A 25,696-nucleotide genomic window follows, 5' to 3' on the forward strand; every position below is an offset into this window, starting at 1 on the left:
CACGCACGGTGTCGCGCGCGCACAGGTAAACATGAACACATCTCACTTGATGACTGCGGAAACTCGGTGTCAACACCCTGGAATGGGAAGGCACGGCAATAGCAGCGAGCGAATTGACCTTTGCGCCATTTCTTGCTTTAACGCGAACTAAACGTTGAAAGCACAGCGCACACGACTCTACTGGCACTAGTTGCACTTTGCCCACATCGCAGATCGCTTCGAAGATGAGACTTGTGCACGCTGCAGATTGCTTTCAAGATACGGCGGCCACACCACAGCCACTGTTGTCAACATGATGCCAACGTCTCGTCGTCTGAGGAAAATGACAACCTGCTAGACACACTGACTCCGGCGACTGCTTTGAAAGTAATGGATCCTTTTGACATTATCATAAAAGTCATCAGAGCCCACGACAATGACATTGCGATGGCTCTTTTAACGAATTGTGAGACTCGATTAACGCCTTTGCTTGCCGTGAAGCGCAAGAAATCCAGGCTCACCGACTGCTGGAAATAAAACTTCCGGTAAGCGCAAGCTTGCCGACTTTGTCATAAACATGCAATGAAATTGTGATAATTCAAACCATTTCATTACGACAGTGCATGTGCCACAAAAGGAGTGTTTTGCGATCGGATGGGCACCCGCGTTTAGTTAGGCGTCGGCCGCAATGTATGAAAAGCGGTGCGAAATGCATTCTCTCGTGAAGTTGACACTTTATTGACCGCCTTCGGTACGTCTCAACCTTTGCCCCCACGCCATCGCGAAGATTTCCCGGACGATGGTTTCGGTTTTGTTCGTGGCTTTGCCGTTTGGTGTACATACAGTTAAACCTGGATATAACGAAATTGACAAATTCCCAAAAAACTTCGTTATAAAGAGGATTTCATTATATGCAGTTTCCGCACGAAAATTCGAAAAAGAAGCGCATACCATGTTTACTCAATTGTTACCGCTTATCGATGGCGTCGTAGTGTCGTATAAGGTCCGATGTTATCGGCGCGCGGGCCAGCGTCGTTTGCGGTCAGTCATGCTACGCCGGTTGCGCCATCGTCTGTTATTTTCAGAGCATGCGCAGAATGATCCCAAGCCCGCGTGCCGCTTTGAACGGCTGTCTGCGACCGTCGGCGAAGCGGTGTGGGAGCCTTTATTTCTTCGCGTGAAATAGCATTGTGGGTCGGCGTAGTCGGAGCGACCAACACGCGAATGGGTCAGGAGCCAATTCGGCGCCGGGCCCGTCGGAAGCCGCCGGTTATGTTGGCTGCGCCGGTGCGTGCCAACATGACGTAGTGTGCGCGCGCGTTACGTTGGACTATAAACGGCCCTATAGTGTCACCTAGTGTCAGGTTTGTGAAGTGAAGCGCAGAGATTTGCGCAGTAACGAAAGAGTGGCGCTGCCAGCACGTTGAAAAAAAAAAGTTTTTTTTTGTTTCTTCGGCAACATCAACTGGAAAAGGAGAGTGCCGGCTTGGCGGGCTAGGCCAGCTGCAGCAAGCGGCTGGATCAGGTTTGAATGAAGGGAGGGGGAAAAGTCACACCCGCGGCGGCAAGATCGCCGGGTCAAGGGATACAGGCCCGCCTTGCGCACACTCGCACGCACGCACACGTGCGCTCGCTCTCGCCTCGCAGTCGCCGTGAATTCGAGCGCGCCGCCACCGCTTCGCATTCCATCGCGGCGGAGAAGGTGCTTCCGGTTGCTGCTCGCGCAAAAATAACAAAATTTTGGGTGAAATCTCTAGGTTGTCGGCGGGGAAAATTCGTTATTTCGAGGGGGTCTCCTGCTGCCACTTCGTTACGTAGAGGTCTCAAATACATGTGCTTCTATGGAGTAATGGCGGGGAATATAAAAACTTCGTTATATCCAGGAATTCGTTATATAGAGGTGCGTTATAAGCAAGTTTAACTGTATATACATACTAATTTCACGTCAACGAAGTTACGCCACTATGAAATTTTTCGCATGTCCCATGAATTTCATAACGGGACTCGACGTATACCATTACTGGTTTTAACAATACTCGGATGTAACAATGAGCAGTCGAGCCACTGTGAACTTTTGCCTGTTCTATTGTAAAATGAACTGCTTACACCAATGTTACCCTGATGTTTATAGGTTATAAGAATTAAATTTTGGCTACTGAGCAAACATGAGTCAGAAAGGACTGCATTATATCCAGTCTTGCACTATAAGCGGTTGCGTTTAAGTGGTCTGCACTGTATTACCTAAACATTAATTTCCATGTGAAATTAATAACCATTAATGCATTACAAAAAGCAATTTAATGATGTTGGAAAAGCCAGCGTCAAAGAGCAGCCATGGCATACTTTGTTTACATGGTGCTGCCAGTAGTAAAAATGTAGCATAGCTGATGTGCTGTTGCCTGATAGTCTGACATGCCTTGACCTCAGCACAGCACACCTGCTGAGGTTCAGGCACACGAGCGTGTTTTCGCATTTTGCCCCAACCAAAGTTCCGTTACCGCAGCCGAGAATTGAACTCACGACCTTCAGCTTAGCGGCTGAGCGGAATAGCCACAGAGCTACCGCGGTGGTGGGTAGTGCTGCTCATAGCATGTTTATGAAAAACCACAAGACATTCTTAACTAACCTCATCCAGCAGTGGGCCACCCTGGGCATTCATGCGAGGTCCTCGGTTGTCTGGGGCAACGCGTGGTGCTGGAGGAGGCGCTGCAGGAGCAGCAGGTGCCGCAGCTTGTGGGCTGGGTGGAGCTGGAGCACTGGCTTGGGCCACAGGTGGAGGTGCTGCCTGGTGCATGCTATAGCATAAAACACTACCGGTTATGCAAGAAGTCTGGGATAACCCACTAGAAAATTTGTGATAAAGAAGAGCAATTAAATGTATGACAGGCCTTGCTAAAGCAAGCTCAGCTGTGCAAAAGAAAATGTTCCAAGGAAAAGTTAAATAAATAACTATGATGTACAGTTAAACCTGGATTTAACGAAATTGACAAATTCCCGAAAAACTTCGTTATAAGGAGGATTTCGTTATATGCAGGTTCGGCACGAAAATTCGAAAAATAAACGTTTACCGTAATTAATCGATTCTAACGCGCCCTCAATTGTAACGCGCACCCGTTTTCCGTTTTCGTCAAAGCACTCATCCTCGTAATGTCACACCAGGTACCGGATGCGTGGACGCGTGTCGTTTCGCACAAGCGCGAGGCATCGGAAACGAAGAGCGAGCGTCACGATGGCTGTTTCGTTCCCGGGGCTGTGTTTTTCCAGCTGTTACGTCGTTTTCGACCGGTCCCGGCACAGCTCCCATAGAACTCAATGCATTGGTAACCCCACTGTTGCGTCGCAACTGTGGCACCGTTCCCGCATCATACGTTGTGAACTGCCACCCCACGCCGGCCCGAGCGGCCATTTTGACTTTTCATGTCGCTTGGCTTGATGGCTTGATGATGGCATTGGCCGCCCAAAGTGCCGGGGGCGACAACTATGACGTATTTTCGGTTTCCGCCAGAAAAGTATGGCCCTTCAGATCCGTATTTGCTATATAAAGATGGTGTCCATGACGCGTTGTGGCCATAAAATTGGTTTTGGCTCATAGATATTCCGTATATAAGGGTACGGCCACGCTAGCAGCAAAAAACGCGCGCGTCATGCAGCGAGCGGCAAGTTGCGCTTGCCGCGAGGCCACCGCGATAAGATCTCCTGCGCGATAAGATCTCCCGCGCTCTCCGAATGAGCGAGCAACACCGCGAGCGCTCGTCGTTTCATGCGAGAGACGACGATCGTCGATTGAAAACCCGGCGCGGACCCGCGGCGTTCCGGTTGTGATGGCTCCGTGACGTCATCCTCGTCGCTCTTGATTGGTTCTTCATCTCGCGGCATTTGCCGCAGAACCCATTACGCGCGGCACGCTGCAAGACCCCCGATTCCTGCCGCTTTTGCCGCGCGCGGCATGACGCGTTGCCGCGCGTTTCTGACGCGCGTTTTTGCTGCGTGTTTTTGCCGCTAGCGTGACTGTACCCTAAAGTCCAAGGGCGATAACGCAGTCGCCGCGAGCCGTATGCTGTATGTGCGAGTGAAAATGTGCGAGGGGAGCCGACGACCGCGTCTAAATCTCGCGCGCGCAAGAAAAGCAGGGAGGAAGCGCGCCTTCTTCCATTGCGCTCGAGGCACCGGCGAGGGAGCGAAGGGGGAGGGATAGCGCGGCGGTGCGCGGTCGCGCAGGCCGTATCTTGAAGGCTATCTGCGTTGGGGCAGAGTCTAGCAGTGTAGGTGCGTCGGCGGCTGGTAGCTTTCTGCGTGCTGTGTGTTCTCGGCGCTCAGTTTGCGTTCAAGCAATAGACAACAGCACGAAGGTCACTTCGCTCGCTTCTCCAGTGGCGCTTCCACACGCCACCAGCGTTTGACAGTGCGTATTCGCACTCATCGAGTCTGATGTGCCACAGCGTGTACCAGCGCGTCGGCAACATCAGCTGGAAAAGGAGAGAGTGCCGGCTTGGCGGGCTAGGCCAGCTGCAGCAAGCGGCAGGATCAGATTTGAATGAAGGGAGGGGGAAAGGTCACGCCCGCGGCGGCAAGATCGCCGGGTCGAGGGATGCAGGGCCGCCTCGCACACGCACGCCAACGTGCGCTCGCTTCGCATTCCATCGCGGCGGAGAAGGTGCTTCCGGTTGCTGCTCGCGCAAAAATGACAAAATTTGGATAGAAATTTCTAGGTGGTCGGAGGGGAAAATTCGTTATATCGAGGGGGTCTCCCGCTGCCACTTCGTTACGTAGAGGTCTCAAATACACGTGCTTCTATTGAGTAACGGCGGGGAATCGAAAAACTTCGTTATATTCAGGAATTCATTATATGGACGTTCGTTATAAGCAGGTTTAACTGTAGTTAGGTTCTTGGGTGTATTAATTAAATTTTGCAGTTTCATGTACCAAAACCACGATCTGATTATATGGCACACCTTAGTGGGGGACTGCGGATTATTTTTACCACCTGGGGTTCTTTAAAGGGGCCCTAAAACACTTTCCGAAGTATAGCAAGAAAACATTGCCGATCTGTAACTGAGGTTTTTGTGACCATGTGAGCCAATTATTCTACTTTATGCAGCAGGGAACTTACAATCTCAATTAAAAAAAAAAAATTTAATATCGCTTGCTCTCCTTTGCAATGCTGTCACAGCTACAACGCAAGCAGCCAAGCCACCAACCAACTGGTATTGGCGAGTTTCGTGTTCGCGAGAATGAAAGCTTCAAGAATCGTATCTAATTTCTTTCGTGGTGGGAATGAAAACCAGATTGAAGGATTGTTGCGGTGATTTTATCAAATGAGTGGCCCAGATTATGCATGTGTTTTGATAGTGGAAGGTTAAGAAGAGTAGCAGCATGACAATTAAGGTTGTTAAAGCAGTACCTGAAAGGCATTTCAGTTTGTCCAACGTACTGTAATTTACAAACAGAACATTCGAGAAAATGGATGCAGTTGTTGTGTTGCATGTAAAATTACCTTTAATTTTAATGTAGAAATAGGAGGCAGTGCTTTTGGCAATGCATGATGTCACTATGTGTTCATGAACCTTGCATCGTGCTTTCTTGCAAGGTCGGCAACCCGCAATCTCAGGAATCTCCGTTCTGAATGACTTTAAAATGTCATGCAGATTACTAGACTGCCTGAAGACTACTGAGGTGGTGCAAGTATGTTGAATGTTTTGTAAGGATTGACGAAACATTTGGAAACGATTCTGAGTGGATCAGAACAAGGTTACTTTGTGTCTGAACGGACGATTTCTTTTTTTTTTATTTTTTGCGCAAAAAAAGCAATAGTCCGTCGAGTCCGTTTCTTTAAATAAAATCGCCGTGACAATCCTTCCATCTGGTTTTCGTTCCTACCACAAAAGAGAGCTTTGAGAATCATATTTAATTGATAAATTTAAAGCAGTAACTTGTGGAATCAATGAAAGTGCTGGCACACTTTCCTTTTTTTTTTTACACGTGCATTTCCTGTTGTCATGCATTCTCATCATATCACGTGCCCTGTTTACATACATGTTTTTATTTAATTTGTTTTTAAGCCAGAAACAGTGCTGTGACACGTAATTGATAAGCATAATGATATATCATTGTTACCTTACATATCGTTACTGTTGCATGTGTGCATTACTCCGACGAAGACCACCACGCTGTTCGACTTTGTCCATTATGTCCAGCAACCATGTCCAACCCAGTGTATGAGAGAATTAATGAACATTTATCCTCACACCTGGGTGTCACTTTTGTAAATGAGAGATGCCTGTGTGCTACGCGCATGCCTCGCAGGTAATAGACCGAAGCATTATTGCGCGGGGTGGGTTGGCTCACTTTCCTTTGACTCGCCCTCGTGTGTGTGTATATATATATATATATACAGTAAAAGCTCGATGATACGATCACGGCTAATACGAATTTCCAGATGATACGAATTTTTCTGTGGTCCCGGCCGAGCCCTATTACTTTGCAACGTGCTAGAGAACGGTTGTTACGAATCGATTTTCAGCCTGCGTCGGTTGATATGAATAAACGCCGCCCCACCGACGGCCGCGAAAGAGAACAGCGCGCAGTCACCCGCTTTCTCTCCTTCTCTTTTGGTGCGGAGGCGCGGCGCCGGACAGTGTGAACTCCGCGACTGGGCGCGAAGAGTTTGAAGCGGTGGCGCTTCAGAAATAAATGCTTTTTACGTACATGTGCCTGAGTGAGTTCACCTCTGACTCTTTAATTTAGCTACAGTCGAATCTCGTTATTTCGAACACGCTTATTTCGAACATACCGCGTACCGACAATGCTCTTAGCAGCGCGCCAAATAACGCGGCGGCGCCTCCGACCGGCATTGCTCCGACACCGCCATAGAGCAAAAGCTCAGGAGAGACCCCTCAATGCCGCGCGCGAAGGAACGGAAAAAAAAAAAAAAAAGAACTCGCGGCGGAAATTTCCCCCTCTCTCAAATTGCAAGGTCGCCGTTTCTGCATCGCGCCGGAACAAGCGTGTACGTGCCGACTAGAGTGTTCTAGACAACCGTATTCTAGCACACACTAGTGCCGACGTCTCAGCCACGCGGATAAAATGGCAGTGAACCCTTCTCCTCTATTTTCTAGTCACATGTTGACCTTGCACGCTGCGGCAGCAGCGCAGAGGGAAGCAGCGGCGGAGGCACAGTCGGGCCAACGAAACTGCCACGCCCGCAAACGCTCGCTTCCCGATAACGGCAGAAAACGAAACTTCAGGGGGCGGTTGATGAATTAGCTGGCGCCAGCAGGGCGGCGGGCGCGCACGGAGTCGAAGGTGAGAGAGCTACAAGGGAGTTGAGAGGGAAGGTGAGGGGAGCCACCGAAGCGGCGGAGTTGACGCGGCCAAATCCGCTTCCCTGCCGCCCTCCTCCCTCACCTTCGACGGTCTCCGCGCGCACCCGTGTGCCGGCGCCGCCCGCTTGCTCCCTGAAGCTTCGTTTTCTGTCGTTATCGGGAAGCGACCGTTAGCCGGCGTGGGCAGTTTCGTGGCCCGCGCTTGCTATGCGCTTGCGCGCCGCGATATTTCACGACTCGCACCGTTCGTGCATCGTGCTATGGGGCACGAATACTTCAAAAATATGTCCTTTTAATTCGAACAAATTTTCGGGCCCCTTCGAGTTCGAATTATCGAGATTCGACAGTAGTTTTAATTGTGTTTCGATGATACGAATTTCGGCTAATACGAATATTTTTTGTGACCCCGTGAGATTCGTATCATCGACCTTTTACTGTATACCCTGCATGGGACAATGTAAGGCATTTAATTTTAGCTGAGAAAAGGTCAGTGTGAGCAAATGAGTTAGCACAGTAGTTCATTGTACATATGCGAGAGACACTCAAATGGTCCAAGAAACAACTGTTTGAAATGACAACACTCGCAGCATGCCAGTGCTAGAAATGCCATAGATGTGACACTTACAGATGCATGTACTGGGTGAAGTAGTGCGCATACAACTGCTGAGCAAGAGCCACCTGTTGAATCAGCTGCTCAGGGCTTGATACTCCTGCTGGCATTCCCACAGCGAAAGGCATTTGACCATTAGGCACTGCACCAGAGCTGTGAAAAGAGACAGCCGAGAATGATGCACCATATGTATCAGAGTGAGCAAATGTGCATTCAAAACATTTTCGATATAAAGATAGCTACAAGCGACACGAACATACTTAGTTAACTCTGCTATAGCAGCAATACAAATCACTCAGTGTAACATTTGCACTGCATGACACAATACCAAAATCACATCACTGCTTAACTCTAAACACCACTAGAGTTTATTCTCTACGAAGCCCTGTGACCATTTTGTAATTGACATTTGTTTAATTAAGTAATGCCTTGCTGCCACTTTAGCTACTAGGCACTTCTAATGCATGGCACTTCTGTTGGATAACATACAAATTTTTGGATGACTTAGTATCAAGTTCTTCCATTTCAAAGTGGCACACGGTTGCTTTGCCATCACAAACTAGATCCTTTTTCTTGTCTGCCTGTACCTTTTAAGTCATGTGTGTGCCAAAGCAAGTGTGTAATAGCAGTAAAGAAGGGTCTGCTTTTAAAAAGGACGGCTCATCTTGGAAACCATATATAGATCACATAGACAAACCACTACTCTAGAAGGGCAGATATCAAGGTAGTGAAACCAAACAATCATGTAAATCAGAAGTGACATCGTATCTACCCTCAGAAGCAAAAGTTTAGGGACCATGTCATCAGCAAAAATGAAAGATTTCTTCTAGCACAGCCGTCCAATGTGGAATTGTGACAGTGCATTGCATTGGTCAAACATGTTAGCTTGGGCTGTACCACTTTATTTCAGTGGGCATGAATAGGCTGTGAAATAATGTTTTTAATAGTTTTTTAATAGCCAATAAATAAGGTATTACAGTATAGACCACTTATAACGTCACCGCTTATAGTGCAGGACCGGATATAGTGCGGTCTTTTCAGACTCCCGTTAATTTTCCCATAGCCCTCCATGTATACACGTATCGCTTATAGTGCAGTTGCGGGTAACGAAATACCGGTTACAGTGCGGCTGCCTGGGAGTACGGAAGTCAGCGGAGACGGCGAACGCTCCCCTCAAACAGGCGCCCCAAGGAGTGCTCGAGGAAGAAAGAGAGACGAAGTGGAGGAGAAGGGCACGTGGTGCGAACGAACAGCCAGTGAGGCTAAAACCAGAGTCTTGAGTGCGAGTCGTGAAATATCACGGAGTGCATAGCGAGCGAGGACCACGAAGCTGCCAACGCCGGCCAACGCTTGCTTCACGATAACGGCAGTAAACGAAACTTCAGGGAGCGGGCGGCGCCGGCACAGCGTTGGGCTCACGCGGAGACCGTGGAATGTGAAGGAGGAGGGCGGCAGGGAAGCGGATTTCGCCTCGGCAACTCCACCGCTTCGGTGGCTCCCCTCGCCCTCCCTCGTAGCTCCCTCACTTTCGACTGTCACCGTGCGCGCCCGCCGCTCCAGAGGGCCTGGCGCCAGCTCCCCGAAGTTTCGTTTTCTGCCGTTATCGGGAAGCGGGCGTTCGCCGGTGTGGGCAGTTTCGTTGGCCGGCCTGGGACAGCGCCGTAGCCGCAGCGTGCAAGGTCAGCGTGCAAGGTCAACACGTGACTAGAAAGTAGAGGAAGCATAAAGGAGAAAGAAGGGTTCACTGCTATTTGAGAGAGAGTGAAACTTCCGCTGCATTTTTTTTTCTTTTTTTTTGTTTTGTTCGCGCGCGACATTGAGGGGTCTCTCCTAAGCTTTTACTCTATGGCGGTGCCGGAGCAATGCTGGTCGGAGGCGCCGCCGCGTGATTTGGTTCGAATTAAGATTCGACTGTAAATTGAATGCAAACGTTCTAGCCGCATTCCTCGACTGTCGCATACGCGTGGCAGCTCGGTGCACATGTTTTGCATATGTGCGGGCCTTGAAAATTGTTGCTTTGGTTATAATGCGATACCGCTTATAGTGCGGATATTCGCGACTCCGGCGACTTACGTTATAAGTGGTCTACACTGTATACATTGAGGTCTGGATCTGAGCTAGTTGGTAAGGCAACTTCTTGGAAGGGAACAGCACAAAAGATGGGAAAGGCAGGTGGCAAGCAGTGGCATGCAAATTACACCTACCCTGCCAATGTCTGCAAGATAAAATCATAACAGCAGCTGCAATGCGAGGTGCTAAAATTCCAAAGCAAAATGTGCAGTTGGTGCTGTAGGATTTCACTACCTTATGGAAAGACGCATGTTGTAAATACAGAATGCTGAAATACAGTGGAATCTCGATGATACGATCACGGCTAATACGAATTTCTGGATGATACGAATTTTTCTGTGGTCCCAGCCGAGCCTCGTTAGTTTGCAATATGCTAGAGAATGGTTGTTACGAATAGATTTTCGACCCGCGTCGGTTGATACGAATAAACGCCGCCCCACCGACAGCCGCAAAAGAGAACAGCGCGCAGGCACGCGCTTTCTCCCTTTCTCTTTTGATGCGGAGGCGCGGACGCGACGCCGGACAGTGCGGAGGCCGCGACTGGGCGCGAAGAGTTTGAAGCGTGCTTTTGTGGCTTTTGTGCTTTTCCTCCTTTTCCGCATGCCATCGGTCAGACGGAGTGGCTGCTGTGCTTCAGGCCGCGTTCTTTGTGTTTGCGCCATTTTGCCTAGTCGTAGCGAGCTATGTCTACCAAGATACGATCTCGGCTGATTCGCGCGGCCGTACGCCGAGGCGCGGGCGCCTCCATTGGCGCGGCGCGTCTTCCGTCGACTGCGTTATCGGTGCCGATGGCGCAGGGCGATTGTCTGTTTCGCTGCTGGAGTCACACGGTGCAAGATAGCGCAGCACGTAATCCACGGTGCAAGGTAGCGCAGCACGTTCAGTTGGGTGCTCCTCCGCTTCTCCCATCAATCGCCGTATTTTTCTTGCTGTAGGAGGCTTGCGCTTCCGTATTCCGAAGAGTGCTTCGTCCAAAATTTCTTCTTCAATGAGCGAAGATCCATCACTAACCTGGGAGCTCTCAGTAATCCGAATTATGCGTGTCAGGTGAAGACACCGGCATGGTTTACGAAGCAGACAACTGCCGTTGCCATCTTGCCCCTGTCACAGCAGCAACCAATGGAGACGCCTTTCAGCACGGCAGCCAATCGAAGGCCCGTTTTCATCGGAAGGCCCATGTGACTACCTATCGCAGACCCGCGCTTCTTTTGTGTTTGTGCGTTTGTTACAAGATGGCGACAACGGACGAATTCAGAAGCAGAACGGCGAAACTTTGAGCTTTCAAACGATACCAAGATGGCGGCACTCGGTGGTCAAACCATTTTGATACAGCATAGATTAGTCGATTTTTTTCGCGATTTTCGCAATCTGATCCCCGCGTCCTCCCTTAATTTGGCTACTTTTAATTGTGTTTCGATGATATGAATTTCGGCTAATACGAATATTTTTCGTGACCCCGTGAGATTCGTATCATCGAGACTCCACTGTAGTAAGAGCTCAAAACTACCAATAGAAAATGAAATCTGCATATTTTCCTATGCAATGCCTCGCTTGTGGGTGCATACCAAGGTGCCAAGTTCCAAGAGCCATATTATAGCACGAAATAAAAATGCAAGAGCGATTTCTTTATTGAAAGAAAACATCACCTATGTATCAGTTAACCATCTGATAATCTTCTCAAGAAAGGGTGCCATTTTACTGAAACTGTCCTATGATTTTGGTGTTGCATTTGTGTGCCCTTTATTTTCCAAAGATTATTTGCTGCTTTTGTGCATGTGCATATGACTGTGTTCTTAAGGCCATCAGCAAAATAAAACCGAAATAGTGGCAATGTCCATGTCATCTTATTTGCCCTGCAGTCTTCAAACTTGCATTCAACATGCCATTTGTCTAAGCATGACTAAATCCACCAGACGAAGTGCACCTATCCAGCCCCTTGGTAAGCATCTGTGGTGGCTCGGCAGTCATTTGTAAAATTGTTTGCCTATGTGAAAATGAAAATTCCTCCCTGCACTTCCGAGTTATCAGGCCTTTGTCAGGAATCTGTGCATTCAGAAAATCTGTGTCATTCAGAAAAGCACTCCAAGCATTGACAGCAAAGCTGAAAATTTTATCTAATTCTCAAAGCTGAATAGATTTCACTGAGCACAGAGCTACAACGTATTTTATTATTTATATGGTTAATGCTGGTTTTCTTTTGCAGACACCAGAGTATTCAAAGAATAAATAAAAATTGATTCAATGAACAATGTGGCATACCAGGAAGAGGAGCACATCTTGCTGCACTGCTCATGTGCAAAGGCTATCACTGAACAAAGTAACTCGTAATTTTACCTGGTGCTTCTATGCCGAAGCCCATCACTGCTGACAGCTGATGAAGCTGAGGCCACAGACGAAGTCGAAGGCACATTTGATGTTGATCCACCAGCGATGCCCAAATCAGGCTGGCTCATAGCCATCTGGAGATAAAAGGGAGAAAAAAAAGAAAAAGTGTGTTGAAGTGCCCCTCACTAAGTTTGGGCATTGCAAACAAAGCACCGTGTGTTGATCATGCTGTAAGGATCATGTCTACAAATTATTACATCAATATATGATGTGAAAACGGGTGAAAATTCAAACAAAACCCTGCCTGCCCTCCTCCCAAGAAGAATCTCTCCACCAGCACAGATGACCTCACAACTCGTGCCTCCATGTCGCACATTGTGCCTGCAGTGCACAAATAGTCAAGAACAATTCAAACCACAACACAAAGTATGCAGCACTGCCACCAGAAGTGCACTGTACTGAAAAAAAAAAAGAAAAAGGTAGGGAGAGAAAAAAAAATATGCAGACCCAATGCACATGTTGGTGTCTATGTGAAGAGAAGCTTTAGTAAAGTGGTTAATGAAATGCTACACAACTGACGGCAACGTATACAATTATGTTTATTTTCATCCTATGCAATGTATAATGTCACCGCTGACAGCTGGTGAAGCTGCGGCCACAGACAAAGTTGAAGACACGTTTGATGTTGAACCACCAGCAATGTCCAAATCATGCTGGCTCATAGCCATCTGGAGAGTAGGGTAGGGAAGAGGGTAGCTCACCTTCTTGCACCATTTAAAAAAAAAAATTATGGGGTTTTACGTGCCAAAACCACCAATGGATTATGAGGCCCGCCGTAGTGGGAGACTCCAGAATAATTTGGACCACCTGGGGTTCCTTAACGTGCACCTAAATCTAAGTACACTGGTGTTTTCTCATTTCGCCCCCATCGAAATGCAGCCGCCGTGGCCGGGATTTCATCCCACGAACTTGTGCTAGCAGCCCAACACCATTGCCACTAAGCAACCACGGCGGGTCCTTGCACCATGGCTTTGCAACAGTTTTATTTGCTTCCATCTCTGTCATTACTGAAGCCATTTCAAACATTCTTGCAGTAATACACACTAATAATGGCACTTAGTATGCATAAACTGAACAAAACAATCAAGCATGTGTAAATATATATACAGGGTGATCATTAAGTTTTCTGGAATTTTAAAAAGTAGCTTGTCACAGATAACATAGTTCAAGTCCTTGAGTTGGATTATTCAGAGAGGCGGACATTACTTTAACAAAAAATTGAAACACATATTCAACCAAGTAAAGAAATTCACATATTAACTTCTTAATTAAGTTACAGCACATATCACAATTTGCACATTGTAACCAGTGGGTTTACAAGGCATATTCACTTGGAATGAATTTCTGGAATGACACGTTTGGAGATGTGCACCATCAAACTCGCCGTAAAAATGCACTGTTGTTCCACTTCCTTTTTAACAAAACGCTTGTTTATACATAGAGGCACAAAAGCAACTGGAACGCCCATGTACTTCGTCCCACAATTAGGGAAATAACTCAAAATAAAATAATATCGAAACTGGTGTCATACTAGAGATTCATCTTAAGTGGATACGTATTGCAAACTCACTGGCTACAATTCGTAAATTGCAATATGTGTCATAAAGTATTTATTAAGAAAGTTATTTAGTTAATTGTATTAATTAGTTGAATATGTGTTTCGATTTCTTGCGCTAGTAATGTCCGCCTCTTCAAATAATCCAGCTCAAGGACAGGAATTATGCTATTTGGCACAGGCGATTTTTAAAAATTCCGGGCAATTTTGAATGATGACCCTGTATATACAGGGTGTTTCAGCGAACACTTTCAAAATTTATTTAAGGTTGCCTGTGGCAGATAGCCCAATTCTAGTTAACAAGCTGGTCTACTCGAAGCAGCGGACATTACTTGCGCAAAAAATTGAAATGCATAATCGACTAATTATTAAAAATTCACTAATTAACTTTTTAACTAATTACCTGATGGCCCATATTGTAATCTACAAATTGCAGCTGTGGAGTTCACAAGGCGGATCCACTTGGAACGAATTCCCGGGATGACACCGCTTTCGAGATATTAATTCCCGAACTTTGCGAAGAAATGCGTTGGCGTTCCAGTTAGTTTCTTTACAAAACGTCGCTTTATGCATTGAAGCACAAAATTAACTGGAACGTCAATGCATTTCTCCGCAAAGTTCGGGAATTAATATCCCGAAACTGGTCTCATCCCGAGAATTCGTTCCAAGTGGATCCATCTTGCGAACTCCACGGCTACAATTTGTAGATTACAATATGGGCCATCAGGTAATTAGTTAAAAACTTAATCAGTGAAATTTTATTAATTAGTCGATTATACATTTCAATTTGTTGCGCAAGTAATGTCCACCGCTTCGAGTAGACCGGCTCATTAACTTGAACTGGGCTATCTGCCACACGTGAACATTAAGAATTTTTGAAAGTGTTCGCTGAAACACCCTGTATATATAGTATTTTACAGCACATTCATGCATATCTCCTATATTAACAAACCACATATTCAGAGTCAAGTCAATAAAACCTCCATGCCCTATAAAAGGAAGCCTTTCAAGTATAACACCTTCATGTGCAACCACTCAGACCAATTTTAACCCATTTGAAAAGCAGCTTTCTTGTGTACCAAGTACTTGCACTTATAAGTACCTTAAGACATATTTTTATTGTTAATGTTTACAGAATGAATGTTACTTTTAAGGACTTTATATTTTAAAGCACACATGCATACACAAACCATGATATCAGCATTACTCGGACAATACACAAGAAAAGAGTGCATTTAACTGCCTTCTCCAAAGCCAGATTACTAAAGCATAGTTTCTGTGGTGGTACAAACAGTAAACAGAGAAAAATTCATACAAGGGGAATGGGAGAATGTGAACCATCAGGAGAGTCTCTAGCTGGCCTGCAAACCAGGTGAAGGATGTGTGTCTTCCCAAGATCCTGTATTAAAGAACAACAGAATACTTCATGTAGGCAATTTAGGAATGGATAAACAGCTCTACTGGAACAAAGAGCCACTCTGAATCTAACACAACTGCACAACATACACTGTGCAAGTTGCCCACATCAGACAACATATCAACCAAGCCCAAGAATCAATCATTTAGTGCCACGTAGTATTGAATTTAGCACTACGTAGAGGCAGGAATTTGCACGTTATAGAAAGCATTTCAGGAATGACAGTCTCCAATTACACTAAAGTGGGGATTGAGTCAATTTTTTTGCTGGCTAATATTCACATTGGTGGTAGACATCACAAATTAGGTGACAATTGCTTGTAAGTACTTATACAAGTTTCAATAATTAACTTTTAAATAATAATTTTAGCTCAGGTACTGCTACTATAGTGTGCAAGCTGGCCTGTACTCAAGGTGTGCTCGCTCAGAAGGAATGCCAAGACTAGCACTTCTAGACCTTTGACCTCGAAATCACCCACAAAATACATCGACGTTCCAAGCAGTTTAGCATTCCACTACTTGGCGAAGGCTTCATGCGAAAATTAAATGTGCAATGTCAATGCATTTTGGCAGAGTTTTGATACTGATACCTCAAAACTACTACTGGTATCCAGGATATCTACCGTATTTTCCGGTCTATAACTCGCACCTTTGTATAAGACGCACCCCCCTCAAAACAGCAGTTTTTCCGGAAAAAAACGTATATAAGTCACACCGGTGTATAAGACACACCTGTTCGGTAAGCTGTTAAAAAATTACAGTGACGTTTCACTCCGCGAACGCGGGTCACGCGCAAATGTATGGGTGCCTATATATTTCCACTCCAGGCACATTTCTGCCATCGTGGTTGCCGCGATGTTCCGTATAAAGTCTATGGGCAATAACATCATCCCTGCACGCCTTATGCTGTATGTGCGAGTGAAAGCGTCCCACGGTGAGCCGAATCGCGCACAAGGAAGGAAAGCGGGAAGGCAGCGCGGGAGGGAGGGGGGGGGGGGGGGGCTTGTACTTTGGTGGCAACTGCGTAGTTTGCGCAGCAACCCAGGCCGTATCTTGACAGCGATCTGCAGATGTCGGCCAACTCGCGGTCGGCCTGCCGCCGCTTGCGTTGCTGCCACAGAACACCCATTGCTGCTCTGTCCTCGCACGGCGCCTGGGAACTCGATCACGAGAAGAACGACCTGCCACCTTGATAGCGCGCTTCACGTGGCCATAACAGCGAATCCGATTTTGATGGCAGTTTTTCCGAAAAAAGAAAAAGTACATAAGTTGCACCGTTCTATAGGACGCACCGACGATAAATTCAGAAAAAAAAAAAAAATGCGTCTTATACACCGGAAAGTACGGCACTAAGTGCACAAGCCTAAAAGCACTGAGTGGCTTCACTTCTGCAATCACAACATGTGGTAAAGTTATTAACTGAAAATTTAATTAATGAAGTTTAGTTAATAACCACATTCCCAATTACTGCACAAAATCTGATGCTCACACCTAGAACTAAGTTCAGCCAGCAAAATTTATCCTTTGATCTCATACCCCCATTTAAACAAGAGATAACTGTTTTTGAAACACCTGGTACACTCCGGCATTTGCTATGACATACGAGTTGTACAGTGATCAACTAGACAACGAAAATGCAGGAAAAAAAAAATATTACACATAAAGCGAGAAGGCAAATCCACACCACATGTGCATTCAAACTGTCAAGCTGATGAGCAATGATCCTCCTCATCAGAACAAAACAATTTATTCTTTGATCTCATATCCCCAATTTAAACAATTGGAGATAGATGTTCTTGAAACACCTGGTACACTCCGGCACTAGAATTAGTCAACTGTTGTATCATTCAATGTTCAAAAACTAGCTTTCACTTACCATTCGAAACACATCTTTCAAAGCTGTTTCATCTTCTAGCAGCTGTCCTGAATAGATCAGCTTCTGATCTTCTGGCCTCTGGAGATGAGAACAACAATTGCTTATTTCATTTTTCATCGACATTTAGCAAGAAATTTGTTCTATTTAGCCCCTTTGACAACACCGGATGTGTTTTCAGCATTTATATATATGCCCAGGCTGAAGACCACTGTATTCTTCAGATTAGTTTCAACTTCCCACTTGCGCGAGCAACACAATTCAGTAACATGATGGGACCGTGCAACAGTCGACCACACAACTGCTAAGGCTGATTCACACTAGGCTGACCAGACACCAATCTTGGTCTGCCGACGGTTGGAGACAGCAGTTTACAGGACGGAAAAAGCTATGGCCAACAGTTTAAAGGAAGGAAAATGCTGTCGCCAACAGTCGGCAGACCAAAATCAGGTGTCAGCCTAGTGTGAATCAGCCTCTAGCGTTGTCACAATCATTTTGCGAATCGCACATGAAGCACTTTCTATATCAAACTGCAAAGACCGGCCGCTGTTTAAAACAAAAATGCTAAAGACAAAACTTTTCTGAATATATACTTTCTGAGTGGCCTACAGTGCAGGATAAGGGCAGCTGTTTTGCATTTTATGCAATTTTTGTAAACATTGCCTCACTTGAAAACTAAGTTTTACTTTTCTGTTATCAGCGTGTCAGACCCCCCCCCTTAGCAGAAGTATATAGTCTTGTTCTTCACAAAATTTCAGCCTCAAAACCACTGTGAAAGCACAATTTGGCAATGCAGTTTGGAAAGAATAGTTTTCCTAGAGGCTGTGTTTGGTGGGAAAAAATATAAATAAATAAATAAATAAATATATATATATTTCAAACCCATGCTACTTGAAATGGCAATCCCCCCAATCAAAGGACCCTCCTTTTTCAACCCCACACTACTCAGCAGCAATTACTAAAAGTTTTCTCCTCCTTAGTCGTGCTTCCGAGATGCTTGCCTTAGTCACTCACTTGCTCAACGTGCTTCCTTGTCTGCACACCATATTCAAGCTCCAGCTATTCGAGAACTCTCATGATGGCATGCATACAACCCTCAGTGAACACGAGCACAGTGAAGACTGCTGCAGTCTCCACTGTTTTCAAGGTCACAAGCTCTGTCTTCGGGCACCTCTTCCACATTGTGCAAGGAACTCTGGATTACTAAGCCTGTTTTATAGAGGCACAGGCTATTTTGCAATGTCTTTGCTGAAGGCTTGATGATGAGGTCTTGGTACTGATGGCTTGCCAGCATCAACCAGGGATAATGGTGGCAAAATGGGCGAGTTCGTGCTGGTTTATTTTCTAAAGGCACTTAAAATGAAGGAGAAGTCGCAGCGCATGTGTCCCGTCTTCCTTCTTTGACTTCTTTTGAGACACCTTCTTAAAAATGAATCAACCAGAGCTTGGTGCCGACTGTAATCCAATTGTAATCCCCCAATCTGAGATTCAGTTTTGGTTTGCTTATCAATCTAGACTTGCCACGGCCAAAAACATGCCTTTTTTCTAGCATTTTTTTCTGCACATTATTTTCCCCCTCGACAGAAGGTCTCTTATGTTTAATCATCTTTTGAATGAGGGCATACACTCTGTGTTCAGTTTCTCTTGTACTCTGCTGCCGCATCTAGAAAACAGCGTACTGATGCTTTTGATGGAAAGCGCATGCCACCCATCACATGAAAAGAAGTCAACTTTCTTCTTTTATATAGTGCAGATAACAAACTTGATGAGAAGTTTTTTATTAGTTCATGAATTCAAAACAAAATAAATTTTTAAATGTGTTTTTGTTTGTGTGTGAAAATCGCTATCTCAGCCATGAATCCCCCCTCCGACATTGTCACACCAAGCTTACTAAAGATAAATCTGGCACTGCAGTCACTCAACGACCACGGGAATCATGGGTAGCACATGGAATTTTCTAAGATTCGGCATACAACTTCATTTTTTTTTTCTTTTTACAAAAGCGCTTCACATTCACAACCAATTAATTTCATTGCATAATGTCCAGCCAAAATTAGTAATAACATATTGTAGTGTGCTTGTTGTCAAATCTAGGTGTTTAGTAACACTCACCATGGGCATAATTTTGAAAAATATATTGAAAACATTTCTGTTGGTTGTGGTGTTATGGTTGTGGCCAATGATGGATGTTACAGAACCACTGAATGGTAAAAATTAGAGACTAACTGAAACTAACGGTTGCCATAAAACAAATTTCCAAGAAAAATTACCTCAATAAGCTTTATTTGCATGGTGCTGTCAATTTGAAAAATTTTAGCACTGGTTCTGCATTAGTGCTTCATACAGCAGCATTTTTAACTCAACCTTAGGTCAAGCTAGGGCCTCAGAGTTTAGCGAGTCATTAGCACCAAACAGGAGGCAGTGGCCGTCACAACACCAAAGAAAAACAAAAGAAACACCATGTCACACAGAAGTGTATAGGTACTGAATGCTGGGTGATATCTATGATGAGGGCAACAGCCTGCCCCTCTTAAGCCTCTAGTATGCACGGTATGGAAGGAGTGTGAGTACTATGCAGGGGGTTGAAGGGTAACTTTTGCCAATAACTCTTGATATATGATGCTGGAGGATATTTATGAGTGATGCCCTTTAGTTCAAAAGTCCACAATTTTGTAAAGAAGTGTTTAGAGCCCTCTAAGAACTCTCCTGAACAGTGTAACATCCAATATTAAGCTACTTGCTGACAACTATGCGACTTGCGAAACAACCTATCCTGGCAATTAACTTTCACAACAAAAGGATTCTGACAATGTCCCTTCTTGGTGTCATCACTGGTTAACGAAACTAAATGTTCATAGATGCAAAATTATGCAAATGCCACTCTATGATAACATTAGAATTTTCCCTAAAAAATTAAATTCTGTTCTTCCTGCTGTTGCTTCGTATAAATACGAAGGTGTTTGCACTGTCATGGCAAACACGCAGTGATTTTGCAACTAGTAATGCTAAACAAACTGTCTTTCTGCCATCGAAATAAGCACCTGTAAGATCTAACTTGGAATATGCTTTACCAGTCTCGGATCAACCTATAATATGGCTCTTATCTTTACTGAAGGCCATTCAAGATCAATCTGTGCAGTTTTTAGTACTACACATACAGCAACTCGGGACTACATAGGGCAAAATTTGTGAACATGAATGCTGCTTTCAAGAACGATTTGCTTATAGGCATTTTTAATTTTGAACAAAATGTCCTCTTCCACATCAACCTTTCTGATAGGCTGCCATCACGAATAACAAATACATGGTGCAATGTCACACTGCAGTGCTCAAGAAGGTCACGCAGAGATTCCATGTGATATACTCTTACTAGAGGTGACAAGGATCACAACAGTTTTGGAAAATAAGATAAAGTAATAATGAAACAATTAAAGCACAAAAGTCGGACTGCTAACAATATTTGGAATTAAAGACAATGCATGTAAGCTCAACACAAAAGCCATAAACTTAACAAACATTTAATGCTTATTATTTTAAAAGTGTTGACAGTGCATGTTTCCCACCCATGTTTAATGAGCTCAATGCTAATTTCATAGATTTACTTACAGGCTTATTTGGGTAGACTTTGGAGAGGTGCTGCTTGAGCTGCTGCACGGACCAGTCCAAGGAACAATAAACCTGTTGGTCTCCAAATTTTTGGTTAGGCGCCCGAATCACAAGGCAAGTGCTCATATTTTGAGCTGCCATAAATGCACTTCCCCGCAATGCTTGCTTGCCTCCTATAAAAGCACACGCACGCAAACATAAATAAAAACGCAAATGTTTCCTTGACGCACCTCTAACTTTCGCGCATGACAAGGACACAGACGATGGTTTACGCTTTTGTTTCCTGGTTTCCGAGTGCAAGCTAAACGGTTCATGCAAGGGTCGAATTCAACAAACAATTTTGCACTTTCGGAAACCAGGAGAAACGCACATAATAAGCTTTCGCGCAGCTGGTCCATGTAATGCCCTGGAAGCACGCGATTGACATCACAACTAGAGCTGTACAATCCACGGAGGACTGAACTTCGCGTACAACATGCAAGCGCGCGATACGGCCCGCAAAAAAAAAAAAGAAAAAAAAATACAAACGCTTACACACTGATGCAAGTGTAGTTAGAGCGCTTATCACTAAGCGCAGTGGCAAACATCTTGCCAGACCGACTGTGCACAGCTGCTAACGTTTTAAGCTCACGTCCAAGCGTTATCTTTCATCAGGCAGATCTTTTTTTTTTTTTTTTTTTTTTTTTTCTCGCGAGCTAGCCGTCGCCGACGTTCAGGACTCTACGAAGATTATGATGCGGAAACGTCGCGCACTATGCACAAGAAGCCTCAGTCACAATTCAGAGCGTATCACTGTTAGTAATCTACAAACAATTAACGCGTACGACTTAGAGCCACATCAACGATCGCCTAGAGAACACTACACCGCAATAATTTGCGCATAACCAGCTCTGGAGTGTACGTAAAACGAACTGTGGGTGACCTCGAAGACAAAGCAGTCGTCAAAGGTTAAAAATTCAATGCAGCTTGAGCGCAACTCAACTAAAAGGATTAGAATAACAGGCACTACAGTCTAGCAAGCTCCTCAACGCGTGGCAAAAGCTTGCAGTCGAGAGAAAAGGCAAGAATCAATTATTGACCAAACCTCCGCGTTGATCGTGAATTCCGAACTGCACTTGCCCGTGACCGCGCGCTAAAAAGGAAGTGATCGTGCAAGATGCACGTACCTTTTGCTGCCTGAATATGAGCGAAGATCACAGTTCAAGAGAATTTTTTTATGCATAAAGCAGCAAAACCACACGCCGCTCAAATAAAATCGTCCCAACCCCCCTCAAGTGTTCTGCAACAGCCGAAGATTTGTCGTTCACTCATTGGTGGGCACCTCGTAACGAGAGTCCGTATACTCTCGCTAGCAATGGGCCCGGTGGCCGCCGCCAGCCGCCACCACCCGTGGCGCCGTTGTAGCCGTGGTTTACGTTTACATGTTTGCATATGGACGGCTGACCGGCTGTTGAGGCGTAGGGTGTTGCTACAAGTGTGATATTTGACCCTTCCATTTGCTCTATATCTTGCGTGCGCTAACCCGAATGATCATTGATGATGCCTTATCTTCCAAGGTCGTGTTGTTACTACGATCGCAACAGCGAAAGTCTTGTAAGTATATTATATAATGTGACACCGGGGCTCATCTTACTTTACAACGCCACAGACAATTTTATATTTTTCCGCCTGGATAGGCTCTCATCTTTTGTGAAAATAAACGCAGCAAGCAAACTTCACTGATGATTTGACGGCTTAACAGAAGTGATGAGTACGTTGAAGGATTTTATTGGTAGAAAGAATCCGGCTAATCAAAGGAGGCGTGTCTATAAAACATGATAGCTTATTGCTGACTCTTTTGCTCGCCTCATGTGTCCCAGGATCTCTATTACCGTAGACTGTTTACGATGACTGCCTGAAATGCACTTAACGTGGCCAAAATTTGGGTCATGTTCAGTAGAGCAACCTGGTGGGAGCCACTTGGTGCATGGTTAGTGTTGCCCACGCTGCATGTCTTTCGTTGGTGATATAATTCGAGTGCGATTTTCTACTCAATAAGAAATGTGGCGCTTGAAATAGAGGAGTAAGATGTTGCTACGAGGAGTACTACATTTGTAACTTTAATTGAATGCGTTCTCAAAGGTCCATTTGATAGTGTTCATTTGGGAGCTCCTCCGACCCTACGTTAGGAAATGCTAACCAAGCTTTCTGCAGGCTGTATCTACCAACGCCGATGGCGTGGACAGAGAGCCGTTTGTAAATATTGTAAATAATGTTGTTCTCGCTCTTGGATAATGGCTAGACCGCACATATGCTATCGTAATAGGTAGTTTTATTACTAGAGTGCTATAATTAATGAGATCATAACCATGAGCATTGACGTGACCTACTTGTATCTTGTAATGTTTAGCAGGTCTGTAGATTCAGGTGTAATATTTGCCCAGTGTTAACAACCGTCAAAATTATAGTTTAAGTTATTCTAACCTTGCAGCTATAAAGCATATGTTTAAAATCGTGTATGCAGATGACAGCCTAGTTTTTTTTTTTTTTTTTTTTCTAGGGCCTTGCACTTCCTTATTGTAAGTTTTGTGTAGTTCTGCTTTTCATAAAGACACATAGAAACACAACACAGCTGGAGCGCAGACAGCGTAATTGACAGGAAACAGCTATGTGGTTACAGAGTGGCAGCAGTAGTTGGGCTGTCATGTGAAACTTCCCTGGCTGTGATAAATATTTTATGCTTGTCTGAGTAAAGAAGCTAGTTTTTAGTTTAGTAAAGCATAGCTATGTATATATGCTTTGTTAATGCTTGTTCTACCAACTCATTTCAACAAAGACGCACTTCACAGCTATTTGAATTGCATGGGTACCTATGACCCCCTTTATTCTTTTTTGCACTCCAGAACCCTCTCATTTAAGCTCTGAAATGCTGCTGGTGGCACTTTTTTATTTTAAGGGGACATTGATTTACAAGCTATGCATGATCACAATTTCCTATTAACTGAGGCATTTTGCACTCACCTTATTGCATAACGCTATAATGTGTGTGTTTCTTGCTTATTAGGGCTGTGCGAATATTCAAAACTTTCAAATAATCAATTGAATATTGTCATACTAAATAAAGTTGATCCTCGAATCGAATAGTCACTATTTGAAAATACGTATATTTTTTAATACGTTATGTCGTCGACTGTACACTATCAAACATGAAATTGAAGCAAACATGCAATATTTTTCATCCCATCCTGAGTAGACGTTACTAGAACACGCTGCGTCGCTCAGCCAGCCAGATATTTCGGTAAGAGGATCACGCGCAATAAAATATTTAGACACGGCATTCGGCAGTGGGTATTGTTTGGTACTTCTTAACATGCTGCACCTTTGTCCCCTTGTTGGATTAAATCGTAATACATTTCATCGCAGCATACTTTATGCAATTGTTGTTTATGCAATTATAGTTGATGTTTATACAACTATACTTTATACAATTGTTGTACTATCTGCCGTGACAATGTGAACTAAAGAAAAATTGCTTGTTTTTTTTACTCTGGCGTTGCCGCAGACAACACGCATGTCCGCAAGGTTTCCTTTATATACCGATAATGAATGATTACGAATTCTCTTAAGAGCCACGAGTTTGCTGACAATCTGTCAAGTTGTTCTTAATGCTCCCTTTGTACTTTTAATAAAGTATGCTTTTTAATGTGCAGTGTAATGGCAAACTTTCTATTGTTGTGAAAACTGGAATGTTAACCAGAATAAAAACAGAATGTTAAAATTGTTTATTATTGGTTAGAAGGCTGTACATTATTTTCAAACTATTAGAAAAATATTCAATATTTGATTCAATTAGATTCTGGCACTATTCAGTTCGTACTTGAATTGGTCTCAAGAACTGGGGGCTATTCAGACTGCTATTCATATGTAAAGCTTTGGTTCCAGCTACATTTTTTGTATTTAAGAAAAAAAATGCAATTAGGTTCACTGTGTAGCTGGAACTAGTGCACAATTAGCTAGGCAGCGTCAACTTGTTAGCTTATACAGTTGTATTTTAATACTATTACTGGATACTTCCTCACCTCCTTCAGCCATCTCACTGACCAGCATCAAGCAAGTATAGAAGTCAAAGCGCTGAAGATGGTTGCAGATGCTTCTTTCAAGACGGGCGGCCAGGTTGATGGTATGGCTTCACTGTGCTATCTTTTTTATTATTTATGAATACTGCAAGGTTTTGGCAGGGTGGATATACATTTTCTAAATTTACAAATCGGCGAATCAAATAAATATATAACAGGTAAGGTATGTACACGCTTTCAGACAAGACAACGGTTTGCAATAAACAGGCATAAGGGCATATGATGAAATCAGCGCTACATTCAAGCTGATCACGAGTGGAGAATCACTACAGTGATTCTCCACTCGTGATCAGCTAATAAACATGTTATTGAAGTACGGCCGAAACTGTTATAAATAAATCTAACAGCTCTCTTTTGAATTTTTTCCATTTCGCTGATATTTTTTCTAGTGTGAGGGTACCAAATTATGGATGCATAATCTAAACTAGGTTGCATAATCTAAACTAGGTGCATAATCTAAACTCCTGCCGTTCGCCTTAAATGCAATAAGGCGAACGGCGGGAGGGGAGAGCTTGAGAGCTCGTCTAAGATAAAATAGTTTGTAATTGCACGAGCTTATTACACAAACACTCCTGTCTCTTTTTAATGCCATGTGGGCGGCTGGGTGTATCCTGTGTTCATGGAAAGAAGCCATAGTCATCCCGATACTTAAACAAGGCAAAGACCCGTCCTTAGCCAGCAGCTACAGGCCAATAGCTCTAACAAGCTGCCTATGCAAGCTGTATGAAAAAATGATAAACCGGCGTTTAATCAGTTTCCTAGAAA

General features: G+C 44.5%; 2 protein-coding genes across 2 annotated transcripts in view; one reads left to right on the plus strand and one right to left on the minus strand.

Moving 5' to 3' along the window:
* The window catches only part of LOC119436148 (homocysteine-responsive endoplasmic reticulum-resident ubiquitin-like domain member 2 protein), a 61,818-nt gene extending 39,687 nt beyond the window's left edge, over window positions 1-22,131 (minus strand). The window contains exons 1-7 of the mRNA XM_037702911.2: window positions 21,983-22,131; window positions 20,817-20,989; window positions 17,214-17,291; window positions 15,237-15,320; window positions 12,316-12,440; window positions 7,927-8,064; window positions 2,606-2,774 (exon numbers count right to left, since the gene is read on the minus strand). Of these exons, the coding sequence (XP_037558839.1) occupies window positions 2,606-2,774; window positions 7,927-8,064; window positions 12,316-12,440; window positions 15,237-15,320; window positions 17,214-17,291; window positions 20,817-20,957 (735 nt within the window). The 5' untranslated portion in view covers window positions 20,958-20,989; window positions 21,983-22,131. The remainder of the gene's footprint in view (window positions 1-2,605; window positions 2,775-7,926; window positions 8,065-12,315; window positions 12,441-15,236; window positions 15,321-17,213; window positions 17,292-20,816; window positions 20,990-21,982) is intronic.
* A 106-nt stretch (window positions 22,132-22,237) lies between these two features.
* The window catches only part of LOC119436147 (maestro heat-like repeat-containing protein family member 1), a 267,656-nt gene continuing 264,197 nt past the window's right edge, over window positions 22,238-25,696 (plus strand). Inside the window, exons 1-2 of the mRNA XM_037702909.2 lie at window positions 22,238-22,409; window positions 24,884-24,975. Coding sequence (XP_037558837.1) covers window positions 24,933-24,975 — 43 coding nt within the window. The 5' untranslated portion in view covers window positions 22,238-22,409; window positions 24,884-24,932. The remainder of the gene's footprint in view (window positions 22,410-24,883; window positions 24,976-25,696) is intronic.

The sequence above is a fragment of the Dermacentor silvarum genome, chromosome 1, assembly GCF_013339745.2.
Source record: "Dermacentor silvarum isolate Dsil-2018 chromosome 1, BIME_Dsil_1.4, whole genome shotgun sequence".
NCBI classification, from domain to species: Eukaryota; Metazoa; Arthropoda; class Arachnida; order Ixodida; family Ixodidae; genus Dermacentor; species Dermacentor silvarum.